Below are 23,876 nucleotides of genomic sequence, written 5' to 3'. Positions count from 1 at the left end.
CAAATTGGGGGTCCTGACCCAAAAGGGAGTTGCAGGTAGGTTACAAGGTTATTTTCGGCCGGGGGGGGGGGGGGGCGGTCATGGTATTGCCACCCTTACTTCTGCGCTGCCTTCAGAGCCAGGTAGCCGGAGAGCGGCGGCTGTTAGCCAGGCGCCCAGCTCTGAAGGCAGCGCCCCACCAGCCGCAGAGCAGAAGTAAGGGGGGCAATACCATACCGTGCCATCTTTACTTCTGCGCTGCTGCCTTCAGAGCTGGGTGGCCAGAGAGTGGTGGCTGCTGACTGAGGACCCAGCTCTGCAGGTAGCAGCACAGAAGTAAGGGTGGCAAGACCATACCATGCCACCCTTACTTCTGCACTGCTGCTGGTGGTGGCTCTGCCTTCAGAACTGGGCTCCCGGCCAGCAGTCTCCGCTCTTCAGCTGCCCAGCTCTGAAGGCAGCGCCATGGCCAGCACCCGCGCAGAAGTAAGAGTAGAAGTACCACAACACCCCCACAATAACCTTGCGACCCACCTATAACTCCTTTATGGGTCAGGACCCCTACAGTTATAACACTGTGTAGAGATTCAAATAGCTGAAATCATGAAATTTATTATTTTAAAAATCCTATGACTGTGAAATTGATCAAAATGGACAGTGAATTTGATAGGGCCCTAATTATGATCATCAGCTGCCAAAACACACCTGCACTTCACCTCTATCCCTGCAACAATTGTCCTGTTTTCTCACTTCAGAAAGTCTGCTCACCCTCACTTTGGCAGCTGGTAGATTGAGAATTTCACTGCAAGCAGCAATGGCAGGTGTACCTGCCACTTTCAAAAACGTTTTAGCTATGCCCAGAAGTAGCAACAGATGCACCTGGAACATGTTTAACTCTCATAAGAGCCATGTAACAGAAATATTTCTAAAGATGATTTTATGTCTCAAACCAGATTTTTGCAATATGAGGCATATGCAAGGTTTAGTATAAATTTTAATCACCTTCACAACAGGTCAGAAGGGAACTGATGCTATTCAAACATACACACAAAAGGTATTTCTTAACATCTTTTCAATGACCAGGAAATTTAAAACACCTCTTGCAACATACAATATCAGTTATTACATACTGTTTTCTCACTTGATTCTTTGCCTTTTATTAACATATAATGCTTCTGCAGTACATCCAAATACATGTGAACTGATACATTTCCTCCATTTTTGATCAACTTTCAGCATTTCCCCTGAGCCCTTTTGTTCCATGAGCTGACGCCAAGGTGTAAAAACTCAAACTAACCTGGCAACACATTTTTTTAATATACAACTCTCACTAGAAGTCAGAATCTGCTTATTTTTCCTTTATGCTCAAACCACAAATCTACAGCACATGACAATAGTTGATTACCATAACTAATGAAGACTAATCCATCATACCAGTATATAATTCAGAAGAATCAGAAATTGCTTAGCTAAATATTTTCGATTTTTTCTTTTCCAGTGTGATAAATAGAAAAGTCCAGACCTAGTATTCAGTTACAACTTTCAAAGCTTGCTCAGAGTTTTTAAGATTTAATTCCTTTTTTCTGAACCCTAAGTTCAACCTCTTAAAATCATTGAAGACAGTTTAGTTCCCATAATTATATTATAGTTTCTAATCATAAATAGGGTTGCAACCGAAGGCCAGCCATTTTGGGTCATCGAGTCCAGCCTTCTGCATCAGGCAGCATGAAACCCTAAGAGAGGGGGAGAGAGAGAGAGAAGGTCTTTCCTAACCTGTATATTCCATAGACTTATCTATTCTCATTTTGAGCACCTCTGCTGAATTTACTATTACAGACAACCTGTTATCCAATTACCCGAATCATCAGAGAGGTTCTGTTGTTGTTTTTTCATTTGAAAATTCCATTTGTCCTTTACTTTAAGCTATTGCTACTTGTTTTAATACTAGTGTCCACTCTAAACCATCGTGTCCCCATTGGGCCAGATAACAAAAGCAACATGAAAGAAAATTCTGGGGAATGAAGTCAAAATCCACATATGCAGCTCCCCTCATAGAGATATCCCTGCATTATTCAGGGGAAAGACAGTCAATTGGCTCCCTGCAAGAAGGTCTAGCAAGCACCACAGGACCAGGGGAGGGGATAATGTGCACCCTCTTCCCCCCACCCCTTAGCATGGGCCACAGCACTGTGGAACAACCTGTGTGGGGCCTGAAGCAGCAGGGTGTGTGTGGAGAGTAGAAGAAGGATACCATCTGAGCAGAAGAGGGAAATCCATGCACAGATATCCCCTTCCCAGTGCAGATCCCAAGGGGACAATCTAGGAAAATCCAGAGGACAGCTACCATCTTGGTTGGTGGTATGTATTGAACGTGGGACCTTCAGAGACTTTATAGCTTGAACTAAAAAGCAAGGCTCTCAAGCTAGGAGTTGCAACAGATCCACAGCCTCTCAGGATTGGGCGCAGAAGGTGACAGATTACACACACACTGCCCATAAATTCCATTAGCATTATAAATAAATTTATTGTGAATACCTTTCAGAGTAGCAGCCGTGTTAGTCTGTATTCTCAAAAAGAAAAGGAGTACTTGTGGCACCTTAGAGACTAACCAATTTATTTGAGCATAAGCTTTCGTGAGCTACAGCTCACTTCATCGGATGCATATAAATCGGTTAGTCTCTAAGGTGCCACAAGTACTCCTTTTCTTTTTGTGAATACCTTGTTTCTCAAGGCTAACTAAAACCAATTTCCTTGACATTACTTAAATTACTATGCATTCTCCAGTTCCCCTTTTCCCTTCCCTTTTATGAACTTTTCCTAACTATTTTGGTCTGGTTTTTTTAAGTCAGTGATTCTCAAACATCATTGAACCACAACCCACTTCTGACAACAACAATTACTACATGATCCCTGGGGTGGGGGGGAGGCTAAACCCGACACCCACCACCTTAGATTGGGGTGGGGGCGAAGCCAAAGCCCGAGCCCCGCCACCCAGGGCTGAAGCCCTTGGCCTTCAGCCCCGGGACAGTGGGGCTCAGCCCCAGGGTCCAGCAAGTCTAATGCCAATCCAGGCAACCCCATTAAAAGAGGGGTCCCAACCCACAGTTCGAGAACACTAGAAGTGAAGGTAAAAAAACTTGTGTAGGTTATTCCAGGGAAGGAGGACTTATCAATATTGTGTAACTAGCACGGTCACCTCTTATCTTGCAAGCTATCCCTCCATAACCACTAGTTTATTATATCATGAAACAAGCAATTTTGAAATCGATCATGGAGGCTATGTTAATATTTGTGGGGCTTTTTTAGGATTCCCATGCTTCTGTTGTGAAGGTCAACCATGCAAATCAATTACAGGAAGAAACAAAGCGACAGCACTGCAGAATTTCAAAATGCAGGACAAAGACAATTTCTTTTAAATAAACTGCAATTACTCAGACACGTATTATACATCAGGATGCATGAATAATTAAAAGCTCACTAAGCCTTTGTTTTGGAGTGGAAAGGTTAGGGCTTTACATTTCAAAAGACACTATGGAGCTTTCTTTTCCAGATGAAAAACTGGCTCCAGTTCAAATTGGAATAAACATTTTAATAATATGACTTCACTAAAAGGGAGGGAGAGGGAGAAGCCTTGTGAAAACTTCCATTTGCAAAACAAAGTGAACCCGCCTGCAACTGAAATCCCCTTTTATTTCCTGTACAGGTGCCAGGGCTTGAACAGACACCCAATTTATTACCCTGTCAACTGACTTATTAGGGTTGACACAAATCGAGCTGAAATATGCCTGACATACTACAGTCAAGGCTTTTTTCACACTTTAGCACAAAGCCAAACTTTTTGTAAGGTGGAGGGAAGGGGAGAGGGAGTTATGGGAGTTCTATTCCCTGTTTTCTATCAGCAAGATGAATATGATTCTCTCCCATTCTTAATATGCGAAAACCAGTCATGAAATAACCCAAGGCTAAAAACAATTCACCAAAACGATACAGCTGGGAAATCATCATCAGACTCTGGAAAGCCCTTGATTACAGGAAATAGCACCCTACATTTTCAAAAAAATGTTCCCACTAGACCAGTGGTTCCCAAACTTTAACAACCTGTGAACCCCTTTCACTAAAATGTGAAGTCTCGCGAACCCCCCCCCTTAAAAATGAGTATTTCCAGGGATATTCTCCTTTACCAGAGTATAAATTATAAAAGCAGTGATCTTGGAAATATAAAATTTGTTTTTGTGACATGCTTATTACACACTATTAATTATTATTTATCATCACAGTATTTGTATTACATTATGAAAACGGCAACACTCTTCCAAGATCTCACTTTCATAGCTCGTATCAGTTTGAAAAAGCCTGTTGTAAGACAAGGCTCCTATGTTTCATCAAGGAGTATCAGATGTGAAACAGCATGAAGGGATTTAAGAAGCCAACTCAAAGAGTTCCTCCTACAAAAGCATTCAGTCCTTGAGCAGTCCAGGCAAACAACTCACGTTACAACAAAGCTTAAACTTGTTCTTCATAATAATTTTAAAAACAATACTAGCTGCCTATTTAATTTTAAAAACAGCAAAAATATCCACCTCCCTTTCCATTTTTTATAAGGAGTCTTGAAGTTTAAGTCTCCTCAGTGTGATAGATACGCTTGCTTTGATCTGCTTAGGTCTTGGAAGTCCAGGGGCTCCGGGCTGCTGGCCCCATGCTGCCCAGGGTCCCTAGGGACAACTCTGTCTGCCATTAGGGATTTTTTTCCCCGAGAACCCCCTGTAACTTTTCGCGAACCCCCAGGGGTTCACGAACCCCAGTTTGGGAACCACTGCACTAGACCCTGAAGCTGAACCAAAGCCTCTGCTCCAATATGATTTTATTCTCTGGAATTTTAGCCTAAAATAATTCAAATTCCCAATTCTCCTCAAAGGAAAAAAATGTTATCACAAAGCAAAACAAAGTAAAATATGTGGCAAGTTTGAGTACTCATACAGATCTTCTATTTTATAGTTTGTTGTCTTCCAGCACTGACCTCCATTCCACCACACCTATTCCCGTCAGACTTCACTCTCTCAAACTGTTAATTTAATATATTATTATTAATTTATTTTAGAGCAAGAGGGAATAAAAAAACAATAGTATATAAACTTTGGGGGAATAAGAAATAAAAGGTTCTCATGATCTCTTATTATTATAAAACTCATTCTTTCCACATACCTGTCATCTCTTGCTATCCCATGTATAACTTAACACCTAACTCTTAAAAACCTTATTCATGCAAATCATCTTTATCCTCACAAATAGTCCCACTGACTTCAGTGTTGTTATTCATGTGAGCAAAGCCTACTGACATAAGTCTACACAGTCTTTGTACTGGTATTACTATGTGCCACTCTGTACCAATTCAGTTATGCTAGTACAGCACTAATGTAGACACAATTATACCAGTATATATATATGCTTATACAAGTATAGCTTATTCCCCTTCCTGTACAGAGTAAGCTCTACCAGTATAAGCTTATTTTTACCAATATTACCGTGTCCACAATAGGGCCATGTCTATACTACAGAATTAAGTCTACGCAAGTTATGTTGACTATCGTAAGTCGCTTTAAGAACATCAGTTGTGCACGTCCATGCAACACTGCTTGTGTCGGCAGACCATGTCCACAGCCATTGCTCTCGCATCGACAGAGAGTGCGTTGCATCGTGTGTAGCTATCCCACTGTGCAACTCGCCATCCTCTGTCAATCTCTGCCGCTAGGAGCTCTGGGAACAGATCACCGTCTCATGATGCAGTTCTTTCTGTCTCATCATTACCTGGGCTTCCTACATCATTTCGTGATGTTGCAAACTGTGCACCCGCCACCTCTGCCTGACAGCATGAATCCTGAGCTGCTGGCCAGTATGGTGATGAGTGTTATGAACATGACATGGCTGGTCCCACACTATTCCACGAGTTGAGAAAAAGAGAGTAGATCAGTGATGCCTGCCGTATTGTCTGCCATGGAACTGTGCGCGGAGCTCACCCCTGCCCTGCGGCACAAGGACACCACAACGAAAGCTGCCCTCACAGTGGAAAAGCAAGTGGCCATCACTGTGTGGAAGCTGGCAACTCCAGACTACTGGTCAGTCGCAAATCAGTTTGGAGTTGGGAAGTCCACCGTGGGGGTTGTGGTGATGCAAGTATGCAGGGCCATTAATTGCCTCCTGCTATAAAGGACTGTGACTCTTGGTAACGTGCAGGAAATAATCAGTGGCTTTGAGGCAATAGAATTCCCTAACTGAGGAGTGACAGATGGACCACATATCCCAATTTTGACCCCCGACCATCTTCTGATAAAGGACATCAATCGAAAAAGTTACTTCTTCATGGTCTTTCAGGCACATGGTCTTTCACTGACATCAGTGTGGGATGGTTAGGGAAGGGGCATGATGCATGCATCTTTAGGAACACTGGTCTGTATAGAAAGCTGTACACTGGAATTTTCTTTCTAAAGCAGAAGATTCCAGTGGAGGATGTGGAAATGCCCATAGTGATCTTGGGAGACCCTGCCTACCCATGGCTCCTGTAGCTCACGAAGCCTTACACTGGGAACCTTGACAACAGCAAGGAGTGCGTCAACAACAGGCTCAGCAGGTGCCGAATGACCAGTGAATGTGCCTTTGGCCGATTAAAAGGTGGCTAGTGCTGTTTTTTTGGCCAGTTGGACCTCAATAAGGAAAATATTCCAATGGTCATTGTGACCTGCTGTGCTCTGCATAATATTTATGAAGCAACGGGGGGGGAAAAAGTTTCCCCGGGGTGGACCACTGAGGCTGATCGGCTGGCTGCTGATTTTGAGCAGCCAGATACAAGGGCAATTAGAGGGGTGCAGTGGAAGACTATTCGAAGCAGAGAGGTTTTGAAGCAGCATTTTGACCATGATTCTCAGTAACATGTCTTTATGTGATGCATGTGGCCAGGCAATGTTTACTTGCCGTCTTGAATTACTCCATAGTGCTTGATTTCTGAATGTCAATTGTACTACGTAAATATTCCTACCTATAGCCACCGTGTTTTAATGTTAGCAATGATTGATGTGTGTATGCCACAAATAAAAATTCATTTTATTTCAAAGACTTAAGTTTAACAACAGGACAAAACACAAATTTTTGGTCAAACTGAGGATGTTTGAATGAGGAACAGTCTCACGGTTAGGGCTCTCACAGCTGTGTGTACTCCAGCTTTCGTTGGGAGACCAGGCCCTAGCTATGGAGTGCATGGGGTACTGAGAGAAGCCGTGAACACATGAAGAATGCAGTGGGGAATTTGGGGAGGGCATGGACCAGAGTTCTGTAGTAGCTGCAGGGAAAGTTGTGCATGGATGTGCTCAGATTGCAGGGTAATGAGAGACTTCATCATCTCTGTCTGGCCCTCCAGGAGCTTTATCATCCACTCCTGCCCCTGTGTCCTTTCAAGGATATCCAGCATCAGTCTTTCATTAATTGTCTCCCTCCACTCTCGTTTCATTATATGCTGCATCTGTTGACTACAGCACTTCGCGAAACATATCCTCCTTACTCTTCCGGGTTCGCCACCTTATCTGATGAAGGCGCTCCACTGGTGTGCAGGAGTGGGTCCTCAAGGGCACATCTGCAGAAGACAAAGAAACAATGAACAGAGACAGTTACACACACCTCTTTCTCACTGTCCCTTGACTAGAAAACAGGTTGGTGCAAGTCCCAGATATGGGGAGTTTTGGGCGGGAGGACTGGCAAGGGGGAATGGGCAAGAAGGGACAAAAGGTGGTTTGCTAAGCCAGTTACTACAAGTGGCTAGGGAGACTATTCTGAATATTGGTACCCTTTTCCACAGGCTAGGGTAATCAAACCCGGTATTTCACTCCTAAGGGTAACCCAGGATGCAAGGGTGCATCTCCTGCAAGAGTGTGGCTTCAGACCAGCTCCATACGCTGCTCACGTGTGTGGTGCTTTGATCCCTGCAGAAATAACTGCCAGGTGGCACAGCAAAGTTTCCTATGGTGGGAGAAGAAATAAGACAGCTCTTCCAAAGAGCCTTCAGCAGAGAATTGCGGAGTACCCACAGGAAAGTTTCCTAGAGATCTCTATGGAGAATTCCCGGGACATCCCCGTGAACATTAACAAACTTTTCCACCATGTCCCCACTGCATAGATGGACAGGCTCTGTTGTTACTTTCTGTCCCTTATCCCTCCTCTACCATATAACAAAGTACACAAAGTACGCAATCTCCTCTCACCATGCAGTATCAAAGCAAAATAAGCACTTACCGGAGCACCCCTCTCCTGCAACTTGCGTGCCAGAGCCAGAGTGCTGGGACTGGTTAGACCCCTCTGAAGCGAAAAAGAGGTCCTGACTTGCCACACCACCGGACGACCCTGCCACATGCTCCACTTCCTCCTCCACCACTTCGTCACTGGGGTAGAGTCCACTGGCCGCTGCCTCCAGTCCCCCAAAAGTATCCAAGGGGCTCTTGGCGGTGGAGGTGGGGTCACTGCTGAGGATGGCGTGCAGCCTCCCCTGCCTGCTGGTGCGCCTGCCCCAGCTCCTTGATCTTAGCATGGCACTGCTGCATGTCCCTCTCGTGCCTCTTCTCCTTCATCCACTAGCAATCAGCCCATAGGTATCAAAGTTCCAATAACTGGAATTAACCTGTGACTGCACAGCCTCCTCTCCCAATAGACTCAGCAGATCCAATAGCTCCAGTGGGCTCCAAGCAGGAGAGTAGCATAGGCATGGTCAATTGGGAAGATGTTGTGTGAACTGTGCACACCGAGCAAACAGGAAGAGGAATTTCAAATATTCCTGGGGCTTTAAATGGGGGGGAGGGGCACATACCTGTGTACCTTCCGGGCAGGGGAGTTCAAACTGCTGACCAGAGTGGTCAAGATGGGCTTTGTGGGACACCTCCTGGAGGCCAATTAGGGTGACATAACCGACACAGTATCTACACTGATGCTGTGTTGCTTTAACTACATCGCAAAAATCTCTATGCCACTTGTCGAGGTGGTTTTATTATGTCAGCATAGCAGGGAAGTTACATCGGCAGGAGGGGCTTTTCAGTGTGTACACCTCCGCTGTTTTGTCGACAAAAGCTGACTGTTGTTGACAAAACTGCGTAGGCCTAGGGAGGTTGTACTGCTTTAACTATACTGGTGTAACTGGCACAAGTTGTATGTTTAGAAAAGGCTTTAGGATTTGCAGGATGGGTTCCTAGACTACAATCCTGCACAGAGAATTGTCTTAATAATTGTATTTATATATGAGCTTCATGTACATATATGATGCTATAGAAATAGCAATGTTCATTCAGTATCTCTTTCAACCTGGGGCCTGATTCTGATCTCTCAGTATTGTAAATCAGAGGTGATTCCACTGAACCCAATGGACTTACAATGCTTTGTAGGTGAGACCAGAATCAGGCACATGGCATTCACCAGTATCATATACTTATACCAGTTGGGAATGAGGGATGGACATGTCCCATTCAGCCCAGAATAAATTCATGTGACTTTTCCAGGACCACAAAAAGGAGTAACGGCCTTTTAAAAATGTCATGAAATAACTGTAATGAATCATTATTTTATGTCATATGGTGAAATGAGGAAAAAATATTTACATGTTCATGTGGATTTTCTAAATCAACAGCTTGGGTCAGGCTCCTGAGTCTGAAAAAGCCACAGTTCACTTTTTTCACACTGTTATATGCAGCTCTGAAAGTCTATTATTTTTAAATTGTACTGTTTGATTTTAGAAATAATTAAGGAATCGTTTTTTCTAGTTTCCAGAACTTCGGGATGTTGACCCAGCAAATTAGGTTGGCCTCCTTTAAAACTGCTGCTCTTGTACTCCATCTAGTGGAATACTGACTCTGCTTAATACATTATCTAGTAAATATATTGTGTTTTACACAGTGAAGTACTCTACGCACTGGTACAAAAATATAGTTATTACATTACATCTTTGCAGAGTACGCAGACTGAGCCAATTTATCTTAATGAAGAACAAGAACATATGTAATATAATTCAGTGTGATATAACCTGGTTTGGAAAACAGATTGGGGAGGAGGGGCTGGAATGTGGGTTTTCTGAGCGGTAAAGCAGTATTAAATAAAAACCCATCTCAAATCCCAGTAAATATAGTTTACAATCTGTGTTCCTACACACTCATGTGTGTGAACAAACTGAACTAATGGCTTTCTTTCAAACACAGGGTCCACCCAACAACCGCCAAGGTCAATGGAAAGAATGGGATCGAGTTCAATGGGTACAGAACTGGGCTCACATGCAGTTACTCACAATGATTGATGTTCTAAGACATGGTCTCTGCAAAACGTTCCATTAGTTTAGCTAAGGGTATATTTCTAAATTGATTTAGTTAAACTGATGTAAACTTTTGCACAGACCCTCTTAATTCTAGCTTGTATCAATTTAGCTCAGGTCGGCTCCTTGCTGACTTAAACTAGATCAGTAAAAGCCAGAGTTAAATCAAATTAAGCTTGTCTACACAGCAGTTCAACTAGATCAATTTAGAAATATGTCTTTAGTTAAACAGATGTAACTTTTGTGTTGAGTCAGGGTAAAGCTAATAAGTAGAGAAATGGAAACAAAAATATTAGGGAATTGAAAATTGCACATTTTCCTCTAGTAGGAGTGATCAACAAGTTAGGAGTTACAAATGTTTTAGAAACCAAGTTCTGTTTTAAGGTACCCTCTAAATCCAGCACACGCTTTTGCATGTGTACATGTATGTACACAGGCTCACTGCCTCTAAATCAATGGAAACTTCTCAGGGCACAGATTGTCTACTCCATTTTGACCATTATGGCATGGAGTTTCACTTATTCACACTTTCAGATTATATCAATCTCCACTATTGAAAGACTGGAGGAGAAAGCCCCCTTGACATGTAAAAGTCTGGAAATTATGCTTGCTAGGTTTTAAATTTTACATGAGAAAAGGAATTTGCACAATTTTGGTAAAAAAAATCAATTAATTGCATTGGTTAGTATATGAGATACCAACGACTTTAGGAAATACAGCCCTACTACACCACAAATAAGGTGCAAAAATCTCATGAAACACATAATGGTATGAAAAATCCAGAAGGCATTTTTCCCCTCTTTTTTCTGGACGTTAACAATATTTCAAATAACTTTAATTTCCTCTGTTTAAAAAAAGTCTGATAAACTGTACCTTTCTCATTGGAATGGAAAATTCCATTGCAGACATGACCAACAAAAAACTGTGTATGTGTGTGTGTGTGTATATATATATATAAAAAAATAAATGAATGGTGTGGAGCTGCACATCAAATTGGGAGTTCTCCAACTAGTTTGAAAATGTACCTACCTAAATGTACCTATACCCCAAACACATTTTGAATTGATTTATATTCTGCTGCTTTAACAGAAGAAATGGACCAGTAAGAAATAATACACATACTTGGTCAGTAGATATTTATATCTGGAATAAGACTTCTCTTGGGAGAATATATTTAAAAAAAAAAAAAACAGCAACATTTCAGGCATCCTGGCAACAGTTTGTTGGGGGAAATAATAATGTATGATAAAAGTTCTCAAAATATTTTTTGGCCAACTACATGTAAGTTAATGACAGAATTTTGCAACTTCTATTCACATTGGAATCAAGTTCAATAAGTCCATCCAGTTTACCCCCAAAAAAACTACTTTCCATCAAATATCATACTTAGTATGAGTAAACAATTGTTTTTTTAAAAAGCGTACAGGTTACGTTGCAAGTAGTAGTATATCCACGACAAGCATCTCTATTACATGCTGCACAGTCGGGTGTGTGTGTGGGGGGGGGGATTACAAGCAAGAGGCACGCCCATGTTTGATAAGATTTTTCCCTTATACACAAATTATATATATAGCCTGTATATGGCATACTAATTCCCACAATTTGTGTTTTTCATTTTCTCTACCAATGAAGTACAAAACACAGAATAAAAACTTTTCCCTCAGGTCTGCTACACTTTTGTTACCCAGATTGTGGAATGGAAAACTACGCTCAGAGACTGAATTTGGTTTACATGACTTCTCATTTTCCCCATAATCCAAAAACCTCTTTGTGATGACGCATTTGAAGCTTCATTCTAACTAATGGATTAATAGAATGAAGCACACCATTTTAGTTTCAACCACAGATTTTTTTAAGGAAGTGGCAAACCATTTCAGCTAGTTGAGAAAATGAAAATTAGTCCCTGGGAGAGGATACAATCAATGGTGTGTTAATCTAACCCTCAGCTGTTAATGATTTGCACTAGGATTTCCCCTGATGCTGTGGGTTCTGCTGAAATATTGTTTTAGCAGTTTCTGTCAGATTTCCCTACCCTTTTCTTGATGAAAAGGGACTGACTGAAGGGGAAAGCTCAGCAACAAATTTGTGCTTTCTTTTTTTTTTTTTAATCCCAATTCTTTTACACCACCAAAAGGCAGATGGGGAGGGAGACAGAATGTTCTCCTTTTCAGTTCTGTCCTGTTTAGTCTATCTAATGTCCATAGCTCCTTTAACTGATAAAAACAGTGTTAGGCCAAGCATTCCTCATTAGAAACTGGCAATTAACACCTAACTTCTATGATTTGTAACTGCTTTGTGAATGTACTCTCAGAAAGCTAAAAGCCTTTCACAGTTCTTGCTTGAAAAGACAACTGTGAAAAGAGCTAAAGTGTTCCCAGATCTCACATAGTAGTAGAGAGCCCAGGGCTACGAGGTCCAGATCCACGCCCTGGTTGTGGGAGCCCTGGGCGCATGGGACCCCCACAACGAGCCGGTACTGAGAGTGTGCAAAGTCAGTCAACGCTACGCCAGGCTCATGAGACAGCTCATGGTGTCCTACACCATCGGTAGTCCAGAGACATCTACATGGAACACGTCACAGAACACCAACAGTACTAGGTCGAGTAACCGAGAACGCCGACCACACCCCAATCTGGATCTATGCTGGTTATGTGATATGTATGTACCTCGTGAACCTTGTAACCGATACTTGCAATCCCCCATAACCCAAGCCTGACCCCACATGTACAGTACCTTCCCTCTTAACTTGTGTAAATTTGATTTTAAACATTAACTTTAATAAAATTTTTAAATCTGTGAGCTGGATGAGAATCTTAGTACAGTATGCTTATTCACTTCAGTGCCAGTGCCAGCACCAAGGGCCAGATCCTGAAAAGTGCTGAGTGTCCTCAGTGGTCATTCACTTCACCAAATTCTCCCATCCTTGCAAAATAATACGTGCATAGCATTCACAGAGCCAAATCCTATAAAATGTTGAGTGCCACTGCGAAGAAAGCATTCAGCACCTTGCAAAATTGAGCTGTATGCATACAATGCAATTTTTCTTAATAAATATTTTTTGCAGGGATGGATGAATCTGGTGAATTGTAGTGCTCTTAAAATAAAAATGAGACATAGTACCAAAACTGCTAATTTCCTTATACCATGGTACCAAAACTGCTAACTTCCTTATACACCCAGACCTTCATCATAATCTGCCCTGGTCTTTCCAGATCAGAAATGCAGTTATTTGATTTGGTAAATCTGTGATGTGTATGAATCTCTAGAAAACAACATTAATTCCAACTGAAAATATATATTGATTTCATTTATTTCATAAATAAGATCTGATTGAGCTTTCTCAGTTGTACAGTCATTTTCACTGCTCATCAATTACTGAAAGAATTTCTTGTTTATATAAAAACTGATACACAAAACAGGTTGGATAGAATTAACATCTTGAAAAAATAGTAACATGAAGTAACCAACCAAATAATTAAGCAAACTTCTTTTGAATATTTCTGATTTGTGTAGGCAGCGTTGGGAAAGAGCTACCTGATATCTTCTATGTATCTGCTTAATTCTTTAAATGGCAACTTCTAAGGCTATTGCTCCTGAAAACTGAAATAAACAACCACATGTAGCCCATACTTTCTGGGGACCTGATCCAAACCATAGCCATAAATCTTGTCAAACTAACCAGACAGCTTTTTTTAAAATGAAACTACAAATTTGGTTTATAAAGCTAATAGTGTTGATAAAACATATTTAGACTTCTGTAAGGTATTTGACTTGGTACTACACGGCATTTTGATTAAGAAATTAAAACAATACGACATCAACATGGCACACATTGAAGGGATTAAAAACGGTCTAACTCAGTGTATCTGCCAGCAGGGAATCTTCACTGAGCAGCTGTGTTTCTAGTGGGATCACCTAGAAATCAGTTCTTGGCCCTATGCTATTTAACATCTTTATCAACATCTGGGAAGAAAACAAACTCATTACTAATTAAGTTTGCAGATGACACAAAAAAAAGGGGGAGTTATAAATATGAAGAGGACAGGTCACTGATACAGAATGATCTGGACTGCTTGGCCCAGGTGCTTCAATACAGCCAAATGTAACTCATACATCTAGGACAGCGGTTCTCAAACTGTGGGTCGAAACCCAAAAGTGGGTTGTGACCCTGTTTTAATGGAGTTGCCAGGGCTGGCACAGACTTGCTGGGGCCCGGGGCTGAAGCCAAAGTCTGAGCCCCACTGCCCGGGGCCGAATGAGGCTCAGGCTTCAGCTTCAGCCCTGGGCGGCGGGGCCAGGTTACAGGTCCCCCACCTGGAACTGAAGCCCTTGGGCTTCAGCTTTGCGCCAGGACTGTGAGGCTCGCGGTTTGACCCTCCCCACTTGGGGGAGCGAAGCTTCGGCCCCCCTGGGCACGTAGTAATTTTTGTGGTCAGAAAGGAGTCGCAGTGCAATGAAGTTTGAGAACTCCTGATCTAGGAACAAAGAATGTAGGCCATACTTCCAGGATGGAGAAACTACCGTGGGAAGCAATGACTCTAGAAAAGACTTGGGGTCATGGTGGATAATCAGCTGAATGTGAGTGCCCAGTGAGATGCTGAGGCCAAAAAGGCTAATGCTGTCCTTGGATTTATAAATAGAGGAATATGAAGCAGGAGAAGAGGTTAAATCAACTCTGTACTTGACATTGATGTTAGTGGTGTTACTGAAACACTGTGTTCAGTTCTGTCGTCTACACTACAAGGATGTTGAAATATCAGAGGATTCAGATAAGACACATGAGAGTGGTTAAAGAACTGAAAATTATGCCTCATAGAGAAAGACTGAAGGACTCAATCTACTTAGTTTATCAAAGAAAAGATAAGAGTGACTTGATCACAGTCTACAAATACCTACATAAGGAACAGAAATTAGATAATAGAGATCATTTCAATCTAGAAGACAAAGATATAACAAAGTCCAATGGCTGGAAGATGAAGCTAGACAAATTCAGACTAGAACTAAGGTGCACATTTTTAACCATGAGGGTAACCAATCATAGGAAACAACTTGCATATGGATCATAGAATCATAGAATATCAGTGTTGGAAGGGACTTCTGGAGATCATGTAGTCCAACCCCCAGCTCAAAGCAGCACCAATCCCCAATTTTTGCCCCCGATCCCTAAATGGACCCCCTCAAGGATTGAACTCACAACCCTGGGTTTAGCAGGCCAATGCTCAAACCACTGAGCTATGCCTTCCCCCCCAACACTGGGAATTTTAAAATCAAGCTTGGATGTTTTTCTAAAAGATATGGTCTAGTTCAATCACAGCTATTGAATTTAAAGCAGGAATTAATAAAAGGAAGTCCTATGGTCTGTGTTATGTAGGAGGTCAGATTAGACTATCACAGTGGTCTCTTCAGGCCTTAAAAACCTATGAAAAACCTGCTGGAGTTAAACAAAAGACTCCCATTGATTTCAATGGTCACTGGATCAGGCCCATGTTGAGAAATCTATCATCTATCCTTATTACTTCAACGTACGTTTCTTTTTTAGTAGACCAGTGGAAACAAGATATGTATATTTTTTCGCTTTTGCCTGAGAGCTAACAGAAGAAAACAGATTTAAATATACATTGTATTGTAACACAAGAAGCAGTCTACCTAACCAAAGTCACAGATTCCTCAATACCTTAAGCCCCACAGATTTCAAGATAGAGTTGGACTTGATTAATATCCTTTAAATATTAAATTTACTGTTACATTTCAGAAAGAAATTTACACCTTGTTAATGCAAAATCAATTTTTGGCAAAGCTGCATCCACCTCTTGACTAATTAATTTGGGTTAACTACAACCTTTTAAAATATTTATAAGGCAATTCTTCCCCCTCCCTCCAAATGAGGAATGAATAAAGCCAATACAACAGTCACACTTACTCTGGAAGTCGAGACAGGACTCCTGCAGAGACAGAAGTTATGCTATCATTGATCCGCCCTGGTGCCTGATGCTTCCAAACCCAACTGACAACAAACTCCAACAGCATCAAGACAAGGAAAAGCGGCGTAGCCTGAAAAGGGATTTGAGGAGAAGAGCAGTTACAACACAAACTGAATTCTGCATAAATTTCTGAACACTATAGCAAGCAGGTTACTCAGAATAGCATCGTATGTTAGAAGATACCACAATGACATTTTAGAATGGTCCTCCCCAAGCCTTTTCTTTTCTTTATCATTGTTGTGTCTAGTGGATGTAATGGGCTACGGTGTGAAAATTTTAACTATACTCATGGCAAAAATGGATATGAACAATAAAAAAAATTATATCTGCGAAAAGTTGAATAAATATATATTGATTTGTAAACAAATTTGAGTTGATTATTGCATGTCCTTGTGTACATATAAACACTTGATATACATTGTCACAAATTTTCCAGATGGTCTCATTCTGGATGGTACTTCCATATAGGACATGATTTCTCATTTAGTCTTTTTGAATGGAGGTGGGAGGATAGTGCTGACTTTGGCTACAGGAACTTTTCCGTAAGAGCCATAGGTTGTTTTGTACAGCCGAAATCCTTTTCCAGCCATACCAGCAGCATCTTCAGATTGCAAGTGAATGAATGGGCATTTTACCATGTGATTCACTGGGGAAAAAATAATGACCTCAAGACACCAAACACTGAAGAACTAAAAATTTACATTGGCATAGTTCCATTGATTTTAACTTGAATTTTAAGCTAAACTTATGATTATGCTTGCTTAAGTTTGTGCGGTCACTGTTTGAGTTCAAGAGTATGAAAAAATCAGATCTGGTGCCATCAGCTATTTCTGCCCAGATTAAAAGACTTAATCCTGCAAACATTTAAATGGACACATTATTTGCTACTGTTAAGGCAGAGTTTAATTCACAGCGCCTGTTGTTTATGTTTATATTGAATTCAATTTGCTTTATATTCTCCCCTCATTTCCAGTTTTCAATGCACAGCAGATTTTTGTACTGCTGTACAAAATGTTATACCTCTATTACTGATGCTGTCAGGAATGAAACAGGAGGTTTGCACAGCTGGGGACGGGTCATTTGAGGCTTTTGGCACTGGGGAGGCACAAGAGGCAGGCAGAGATTGTGGAATAAGCACACTAGATGAGTGTCTCTGCCCAAAGGATCTGGTGTCAAATAGATAACAAGACAGACCTTTACACTTCCCTCACTAGGATACAGCATGAACTGCCAAGCAAGGTGAATGTGGGTGGCTTAAACCACTCAGAAATATTTTTTCCCTGCTGTGGGAAGTCTCAAGAAGGCAATGCAACACTTGGTCCCAGTTTTAATATTATCTTCCCAAATATGAGGGAAGGGAAGAATTCTGTGACAAATTCCACAGTAGTGGAATATATAGGCCTTGACTATGACCTGAGTTGTTGCAATGAAGTTTTTAAAGCACTATGCCAAGCAGTGAGCGTTTGCGGGACTGGACTCTAAATTATAATGTGAAACCTTTTGGAAAGAATGGAGACCCAATGACTGAAAGCCAACAGAATGCCTCAAAGATCCCCTTCCTGGAACAAACCTAAACAGGTACATACAATATTGATAATTTGGGACCAATAAGTCATAAATATTTTTGATTTGAAATACAACAATCCTAGACAGTTCTCAATAAAACCATATTCCCTTTTTTTGGTTTTTTGCATCACCTGCTTCAATACTAAATAAGAAACATGATTTTTTTCTGAGATATGATTAAAAATATAGCATTTTGTTAGAAAAATAGCTGTATCAAACATTTCCCGTCCTCTCAACCAAAGCTCAATGACAAGTTAAAAAAATGAGTATGTAGACAGTTGGGAGAAGAATTGACTCATTAAAGGCCCAGTCCTTGTAAGGGATCATTGACCTCAATACCAGGAGCCAGATCCGGGCCTTCATACTACAGTATGGGACTAAGCTATGGAGCAGCAAGTGCGGCACTGCAAATTGCATAGACCCAGGGAAGGACACCAGTTGGGGGAACCTTAAAGGATGAAGGGAGAATGGTGAATAGGAAACATATGGTTATGTTGTGCATAGCTATTTGTTTTACCTGCCAACAACTACGCTGCTTAAAATATTTGACTTTTGTACACTCTTGTCACTACTGCAACTCCTTTACAACTACCGCTTTTAGCATCTGTTTCCCATTGTGTGATTATGTCACACGCAGCCATCTGACAGTGTTCCCTGGTTGTCAAACACGGAGTGCTATGTCAGACAGGCAGAGGGGGCACCATTCATATTGTCTTACCCACTTGCCAGTCAAGAAGCTTGCCAGTAAACAGTTCTCATTTATGGATCTGAGCGTCTGAATCCAAGTCAACTGCTGTTCCTCTCCCACAAATCTTGTTGTTGTCAGAAAGCAGTTTGAAGAGATCAACTAACCTAGGTTTCAAACTCTAGAAGTGCTTTCCTCGCCCCATCCATTTCCAATTCCCACCTTTTTGCCCACCATACCACCAGAAATACTGTAAGTGGGTTTGGGATTGATAAGAACTCCATTTAGCCTTCATCTGTAGCCTGAACAGTCCACTCTCAGCATTCAGGAGGAAGCTATCTTTGTTGAGTGAGCACTTAAATCATCAATTTCTGCAGAATTTAAAGTGTCATTTTAAAAAAGTCCTCTGGATGCAAAATAATATTCTCAATATGAACCAAATGTAAACTGGTGGAATATTATATTCACTGTGCAAACTCTCGTGATTTTATTGAGATCTCACAGTATTTGGTGTTTTCTTTGTCTCAGCTCCTGTAAGCTTATTACATGAAAATCCCAGCTTTCACTTAAAATGAAATACAAGTTTCTAGCTTTCATGATAGAGCAGAAAAGCCTGAAAACATGAACCGAGTGCACTCAACAGACACACAAACCAGAACGCAAATGAAAAGAAAGCCACTTTTCAAAAAAACCCTCATAATTTTTCAAGCCAATTTCATGATTTTTTCAGGGGTGAGGCCGACTCATGATTTTTGAACACCTGAGACCAGCAGTACTACGTATTCCTGAGACTGGACACAGACATTCAGCGCCTTTGCTGCTGCTCAGACCTTCTCAAAGTAGCAGAAGTAGAGCGTGCTGCTGCCTGCTGTGAAAGCTATGAGCAGACGCAGAGTCAAGCTTTAGAGCTGCCCATTCGTGGGACCAGGAGAGGACCCAAGAAATAGAGTCCAGGAAGAAGGGTTGAGTAGCCGAGTCTACCCCCTCTTCTTATACCCATGTTAGACAGGAAGCTTCACAGAGGCACAGAGAAACCACCACTCCATATTGCAACACTCCAGATACCCTGAAATGAGGGAAGAAAGGTACACAGAATTTTCCCTTTTCCTTCTGGTAATTAAGGGGAAGAGGGATTTCCAAATTCAGTTATCTACAAACTGATATGGAAAAATGGACCCCTGAGTATGGTTGAGGGCCAGTGTCCCAAATGGTATCCAAACACCCTTTCTTTTGTCTGAAGTTTTGGTGAGAAACAGGGGCTGGCCCTCCACAAAGCACTACTTTAGAATCCTGCTATAACCAGAGGCGGATATTAAAGGTAGGGGTAGCTAATAGGTTTAGGCTTCATGTTCTAAAAGGAAGCCAGCACTCCGTTTTGTAGTTCCCCCTCTCTACTCATCAGTAGCAACAGTAGCGCTGGAGATACTCAAGTGATTTAGAAGGCACTGCCAACTGGATGAGTCCCTCCCGCAGAAACACTTAAGTTGGTCTGATAAATTTTCCAAGTCCTTGTATACAGCTTGCTTGTACTAAAGTACTTTATTTTGCACTCACTCCCCCAAAAATCCGTTTGTTTAATCGCTTGCTGTCTCATCCACCTGTTATATTATCCTTTAAATTGTAAGCTCCTCAAGGAAAGGCCTTGTCATTACTATGCCCAGCATAGAAACTTTTGCCATTATTGTTTGCAGGGTGTAATTTTTTTGCAAAACATACTGGGAAAAGCCCCAGTGTCACTGCAGTTATAACGTCATAATGCTTTTGCCAATATAGATTATTTTGCTATATTGGCCAAAGCACTCTTTTGCCAGCATAAACTGTGTCTATGCTAAGAGGTAGAGCTATAGGGGTAAACTTTTTCTAGGGTAGTCATGGCCTACTTACTTGTAATGCCTTGCACAATGGGGCCCCATTCGAATTGGGGCTCCTGGGTGCTCCTGCATTACTGATAACAATTATAAAATAATAAATAATCCATCCCTAGCATCTGGTACAGCAAGTCTTTGACTGGTTCTAGGGGCGGAATAGATCATCTGAAAGTTAACTAAAGCTGGGGTGTGCATGGCACAAACAAGTCTGAGCTGACTCTCCCAAAGCTTCTTTTTCTCCTTCATTTTAACTATCTTCATTATTTCAAATGGAAATAGTCGCTTTCTTTCTTCTTTGTCCCAGCCAGGTGGCAAACTTTTCAGGGCAGAGAGATCTATCTGCATATTCTGGGAAGCAGGATACAGTACTATCTCAAACTCCTTATGAGAAAATAATATCTGTTCCCCTTATATTAAAGCTATCCATTTCAATTCTTCACCCATTATATCCACAGATTGTCAAACCTTGCAATGTTATCACCAGTCTCACAATATTTGAGGTTTCTCTTAAAACCTCAGTTGCTAGTACCAAGAGATAGCATGGAAATCTCAGCTTTCATTCACAATAAAAGTTCCTAGCCCCCATGGTTGCAGAAAGCTTGAAAACAGGAAGCCAGTGCACCCTAAAGGCTCAGAAACTAGAAGGAAAATAAAAAGGCAGCATTTTAAAGTCTCATTATTTTTATGGCAAACTCATTGGGGGAAAGGAGGTAGACTCATTTTGGACAGCCTGGGCTTGGTAATACTGAGGTGCAGGTGAAATCCAAGCAGAGAGGAACAAGCAGAGAAAAGAGTGAAGGGCTGTAAAGGGCAGCTGGTATGTGAGAGGCGGGCAGGGGGCTGCAAGGGGCAGAGAGGAGGACGGTGAGGCCAGGCACGGGGCACAGAGGGGCAGGTGAGGCCAGGCATGGGGCACAGGGGTAGGCAGGGGGTTGCAAGGGGCAGAGAGGAGGAAGGTGAGGCCAGGCACGGGGCACAGAGAGAGGGGCAGGTGAGGCCAGGCACGGGGCACAGGGTTAGGCAGGGAGTTGCAAGGGGCAGAGAGGACGAAGGTGAGGCCAGGCACGGGGCACAGAGAGGGGCAGGTGAGGCCGGGCACAGGGCACAGAGAGGGGCAGGGGGCTGCAAGGGGCAGAGAGGAGGAAGGTGAGGCCAGGCACGGGGCACAGAGGGGCAGGTGAGGCCAGGCACGGGGCACAGAGGGGCAGGTGAGGCCAGGCACGGGGCACAGGGGTAGGCAGGGGGCTGCAAGGGGCAGAGAGGAGGAAGGTGAGGCCAGGCACGGGGCACAGAGAGAGGGGCAGGTGAGGCCAGGCACGGGGCACAGGGTTAGGCAGGGAGTTGCAAGGGGCAGAGAGGAGGAAGGTGAGGCCAGGCACGGGGCACAGAGAAAGGGGCAGGTGAGGACAGGCACGGGGCACAGGGGTAGGCAGGGGGCTGCAAGGGGCAGAGAGGAGGAAGGTGAGGCCAGGCACGGGGCACAGAGAGAGGGGCAGGTGAGGCCAGGCACGGGGCACAGGGTTAGGCAGGAAGTTGCAAGGGGCAGAGAGGAGGAAGGTGAGGCCAGGCACGGGGCACAGAGGGGCAGGTGAGGCCAGGCACGGGGCACAGAGGGGCAGGTGAGGCCAGGCACGGGGCACAGAGGGGCAGGTGAGGCCAGGCACGGGGCACAGGGGTAGGCAGGGGGCTGCAAGGGGCAGAGAGGAGGAAGGTGAGGCCAGGCACGGGGCACAGAGAGAGGGGCAGGTGAGGCCAGGCACGGGGCACAGGGGTAGGCAGGGGGCTGCAAGGGGCAGAGAGGAGGAAGGTGAGGCCGGGCACAGAGAGAGGGGCAGGTGAGGCCAGGCACGGGGCACAGAGAGAGGGGCAGGCAGGGGGATGCAAGGGACACAGAGACAGAGGAGCGAGGGCGGGCAGGGAGACGACAGGCAGAGCGAAATCTCCTGTCCCTAGCCCAGCTCCCCGCCGTGCTCTCACCTTATTCACATAATCGGGCACCTCCTCGAGGCTGGGGAAGGAGCTCTCATTGGGCTGCAGGGCATAGAACATCATGCGGACTTGCTGGGACCCCGAGAGGCCTCCCTGCGGAGCTGCGGGGCCGTCCATGGCTCCGGCTGCCTCCCTGCCGATAGAGAGGGGAGAGAGAAGCCCGGGGCGAAAGTCCGTCCGCGGGGAAGAGGCGGAAGCCAAGCCGCTGAGCAAGTGAATACCGCAGCCCGCTCCCTTCCCCCTCCGCTTGAGCCCGAGCCTGCAGTTCCCTCATCCCTCCCCTCTCCTCCAGGCCAGCACACACGGCCGGTACCGGCGGCCTGCCCTGGGGAGCACGCAGGACACGCTCCCCAAGGGCTCGGATATAAAAAAGAAGAGACAAGGCAACGTTTAGTTTCTCGATTTCTCCTTCCGGTTGGATTTGTTGTTTATTTTAGCCCTTTCGAATGGCAAACCTTTAATTGCTCAGTGACTGATTAGCGTTTAGCTCCAGCTTTTTCTGTTGTTGCAAGTTTGGGGGCACATTTTATAAGTCCAAGAAGAAAAGGAGGACTTGTGGCACCTTAGAGACTAACCAGTTTATTTGAGCATAAGCTTTCGTGATGCATCCGATGAAGTGAGCTGTAGCTCACAAAAGCTTATGCTCCAAATAAATTGGTTAGTCTCTAAGGTGCCACAAGTCCTCCTTTTCTTTTTGCGAATACAGACTAACACGGCCGCTACTCTGAAACCTGTCTTTATAGCTCCAGCTACACTAAACCACTTCCCTTCTTCTGGGTATCAGACATAGCCCGTTGGGCTTACCAAATGAGCTCCCGGGCCCATTCGTTTCTCAAAAAGTCACTGACAGTACAGGTCCAGTGCCCCCATGTCTACATTTTTGAGCTCTCAGCTACTTTTAAAGAGAGAAACCACACTATTTTGCAAGGGGTTGATCTGCTCATAGAGTGAACAACATATCTGGAAAATCAGAAAATGTTGACTAATAATTTTGGGGGAAAAAATGTCATTTTTTTACTCGCTCTAATCTCTAGACATATTTTGATTTTCTGTTTCTGAGCTTGGCTGTATTTACCAGGCACACACTTACTTTCTGATGTTTCATTTTTGCTTTTGAAGTGTGGGGAAGGTTTGTCACAGCCCCATTTGATGACACTCAGGCAAGACATGTCAGTCACTACGGAGGATTAGAAGGGCTAGCCATTACGTTGTCATTTAGAAAGGAATTAATTAAAATCAGGAAAATATCAGGAAGTAGTAAAACCAGGTATGGGCTAGAATAAAGGCACAGAGAGCACATCTGCTGCTTACATTCCAAATCCACCCCGGGCCCATTTACCTTTAGCCCATTTACTGTAATGGTGCCTGCCAGGGTCATCGTGGACGGCGTGGGAAAGTATCCTTCCATACAGGAAGGAATAAATCTGCCATCCCTAGAAACCTTTGGGAGAGGACAGCACAATGCTTCCAGGAAAGTT

At 43.3% G+C, this 23,876-nt stretch overlaps 1 protein-coding gene across 2 annotated transcripts in view; it reads right to left on the bottom strand.

Annotated features, from left to right (window-relative positions):
• The window catches only part of AGMO (alkylglycerol monooxygenase), a 271,270-nt gene extending 248,450 nt beyond the window's left edge, over nt 1-22,820 (bottom strand). For both annotated transcript variants that reach the window (XM_043541124.1, XM_007069495.4), the window contains exons 1-2: nt 22,387-22,820; nt 16,230-16,360 (exon numbers count right to left, since the gene is read on the bottom strand). In XM_043541124.1, coding sequence (XP_043397059.1) covers nt 16,230-16,360; nt 22,387-22,515 — 260 coding nt within the window. In that variant the 5' untranslated portion in view covers nt 22,516-22,820. The remainder of the gene's footprint in view (nt 1-16,229; nt 16,361-22,386) is intronic.
• Nucleotides 22,821-23,876: the final 1,056 nt, after the last annotated feature.

Source organism: Chelonia mydas, chromosome 2 (genome assembly GCF_015237465.2).
Source record: "Chelonia mydas isolate rCheMyd1 chromosome 2, rCheMyd1.pri.v2, whole genome shotgun sequence".
In the NCBI taxonomy this organism is placed as follows: Eukaryota; Metazoa; Chordata; order Testudines; family Cheloniidae; genus Chelonia; species Chelonia mydas.
This window is presented reverse-complemented; position numbering and strand designations above follow the sequence as displayed.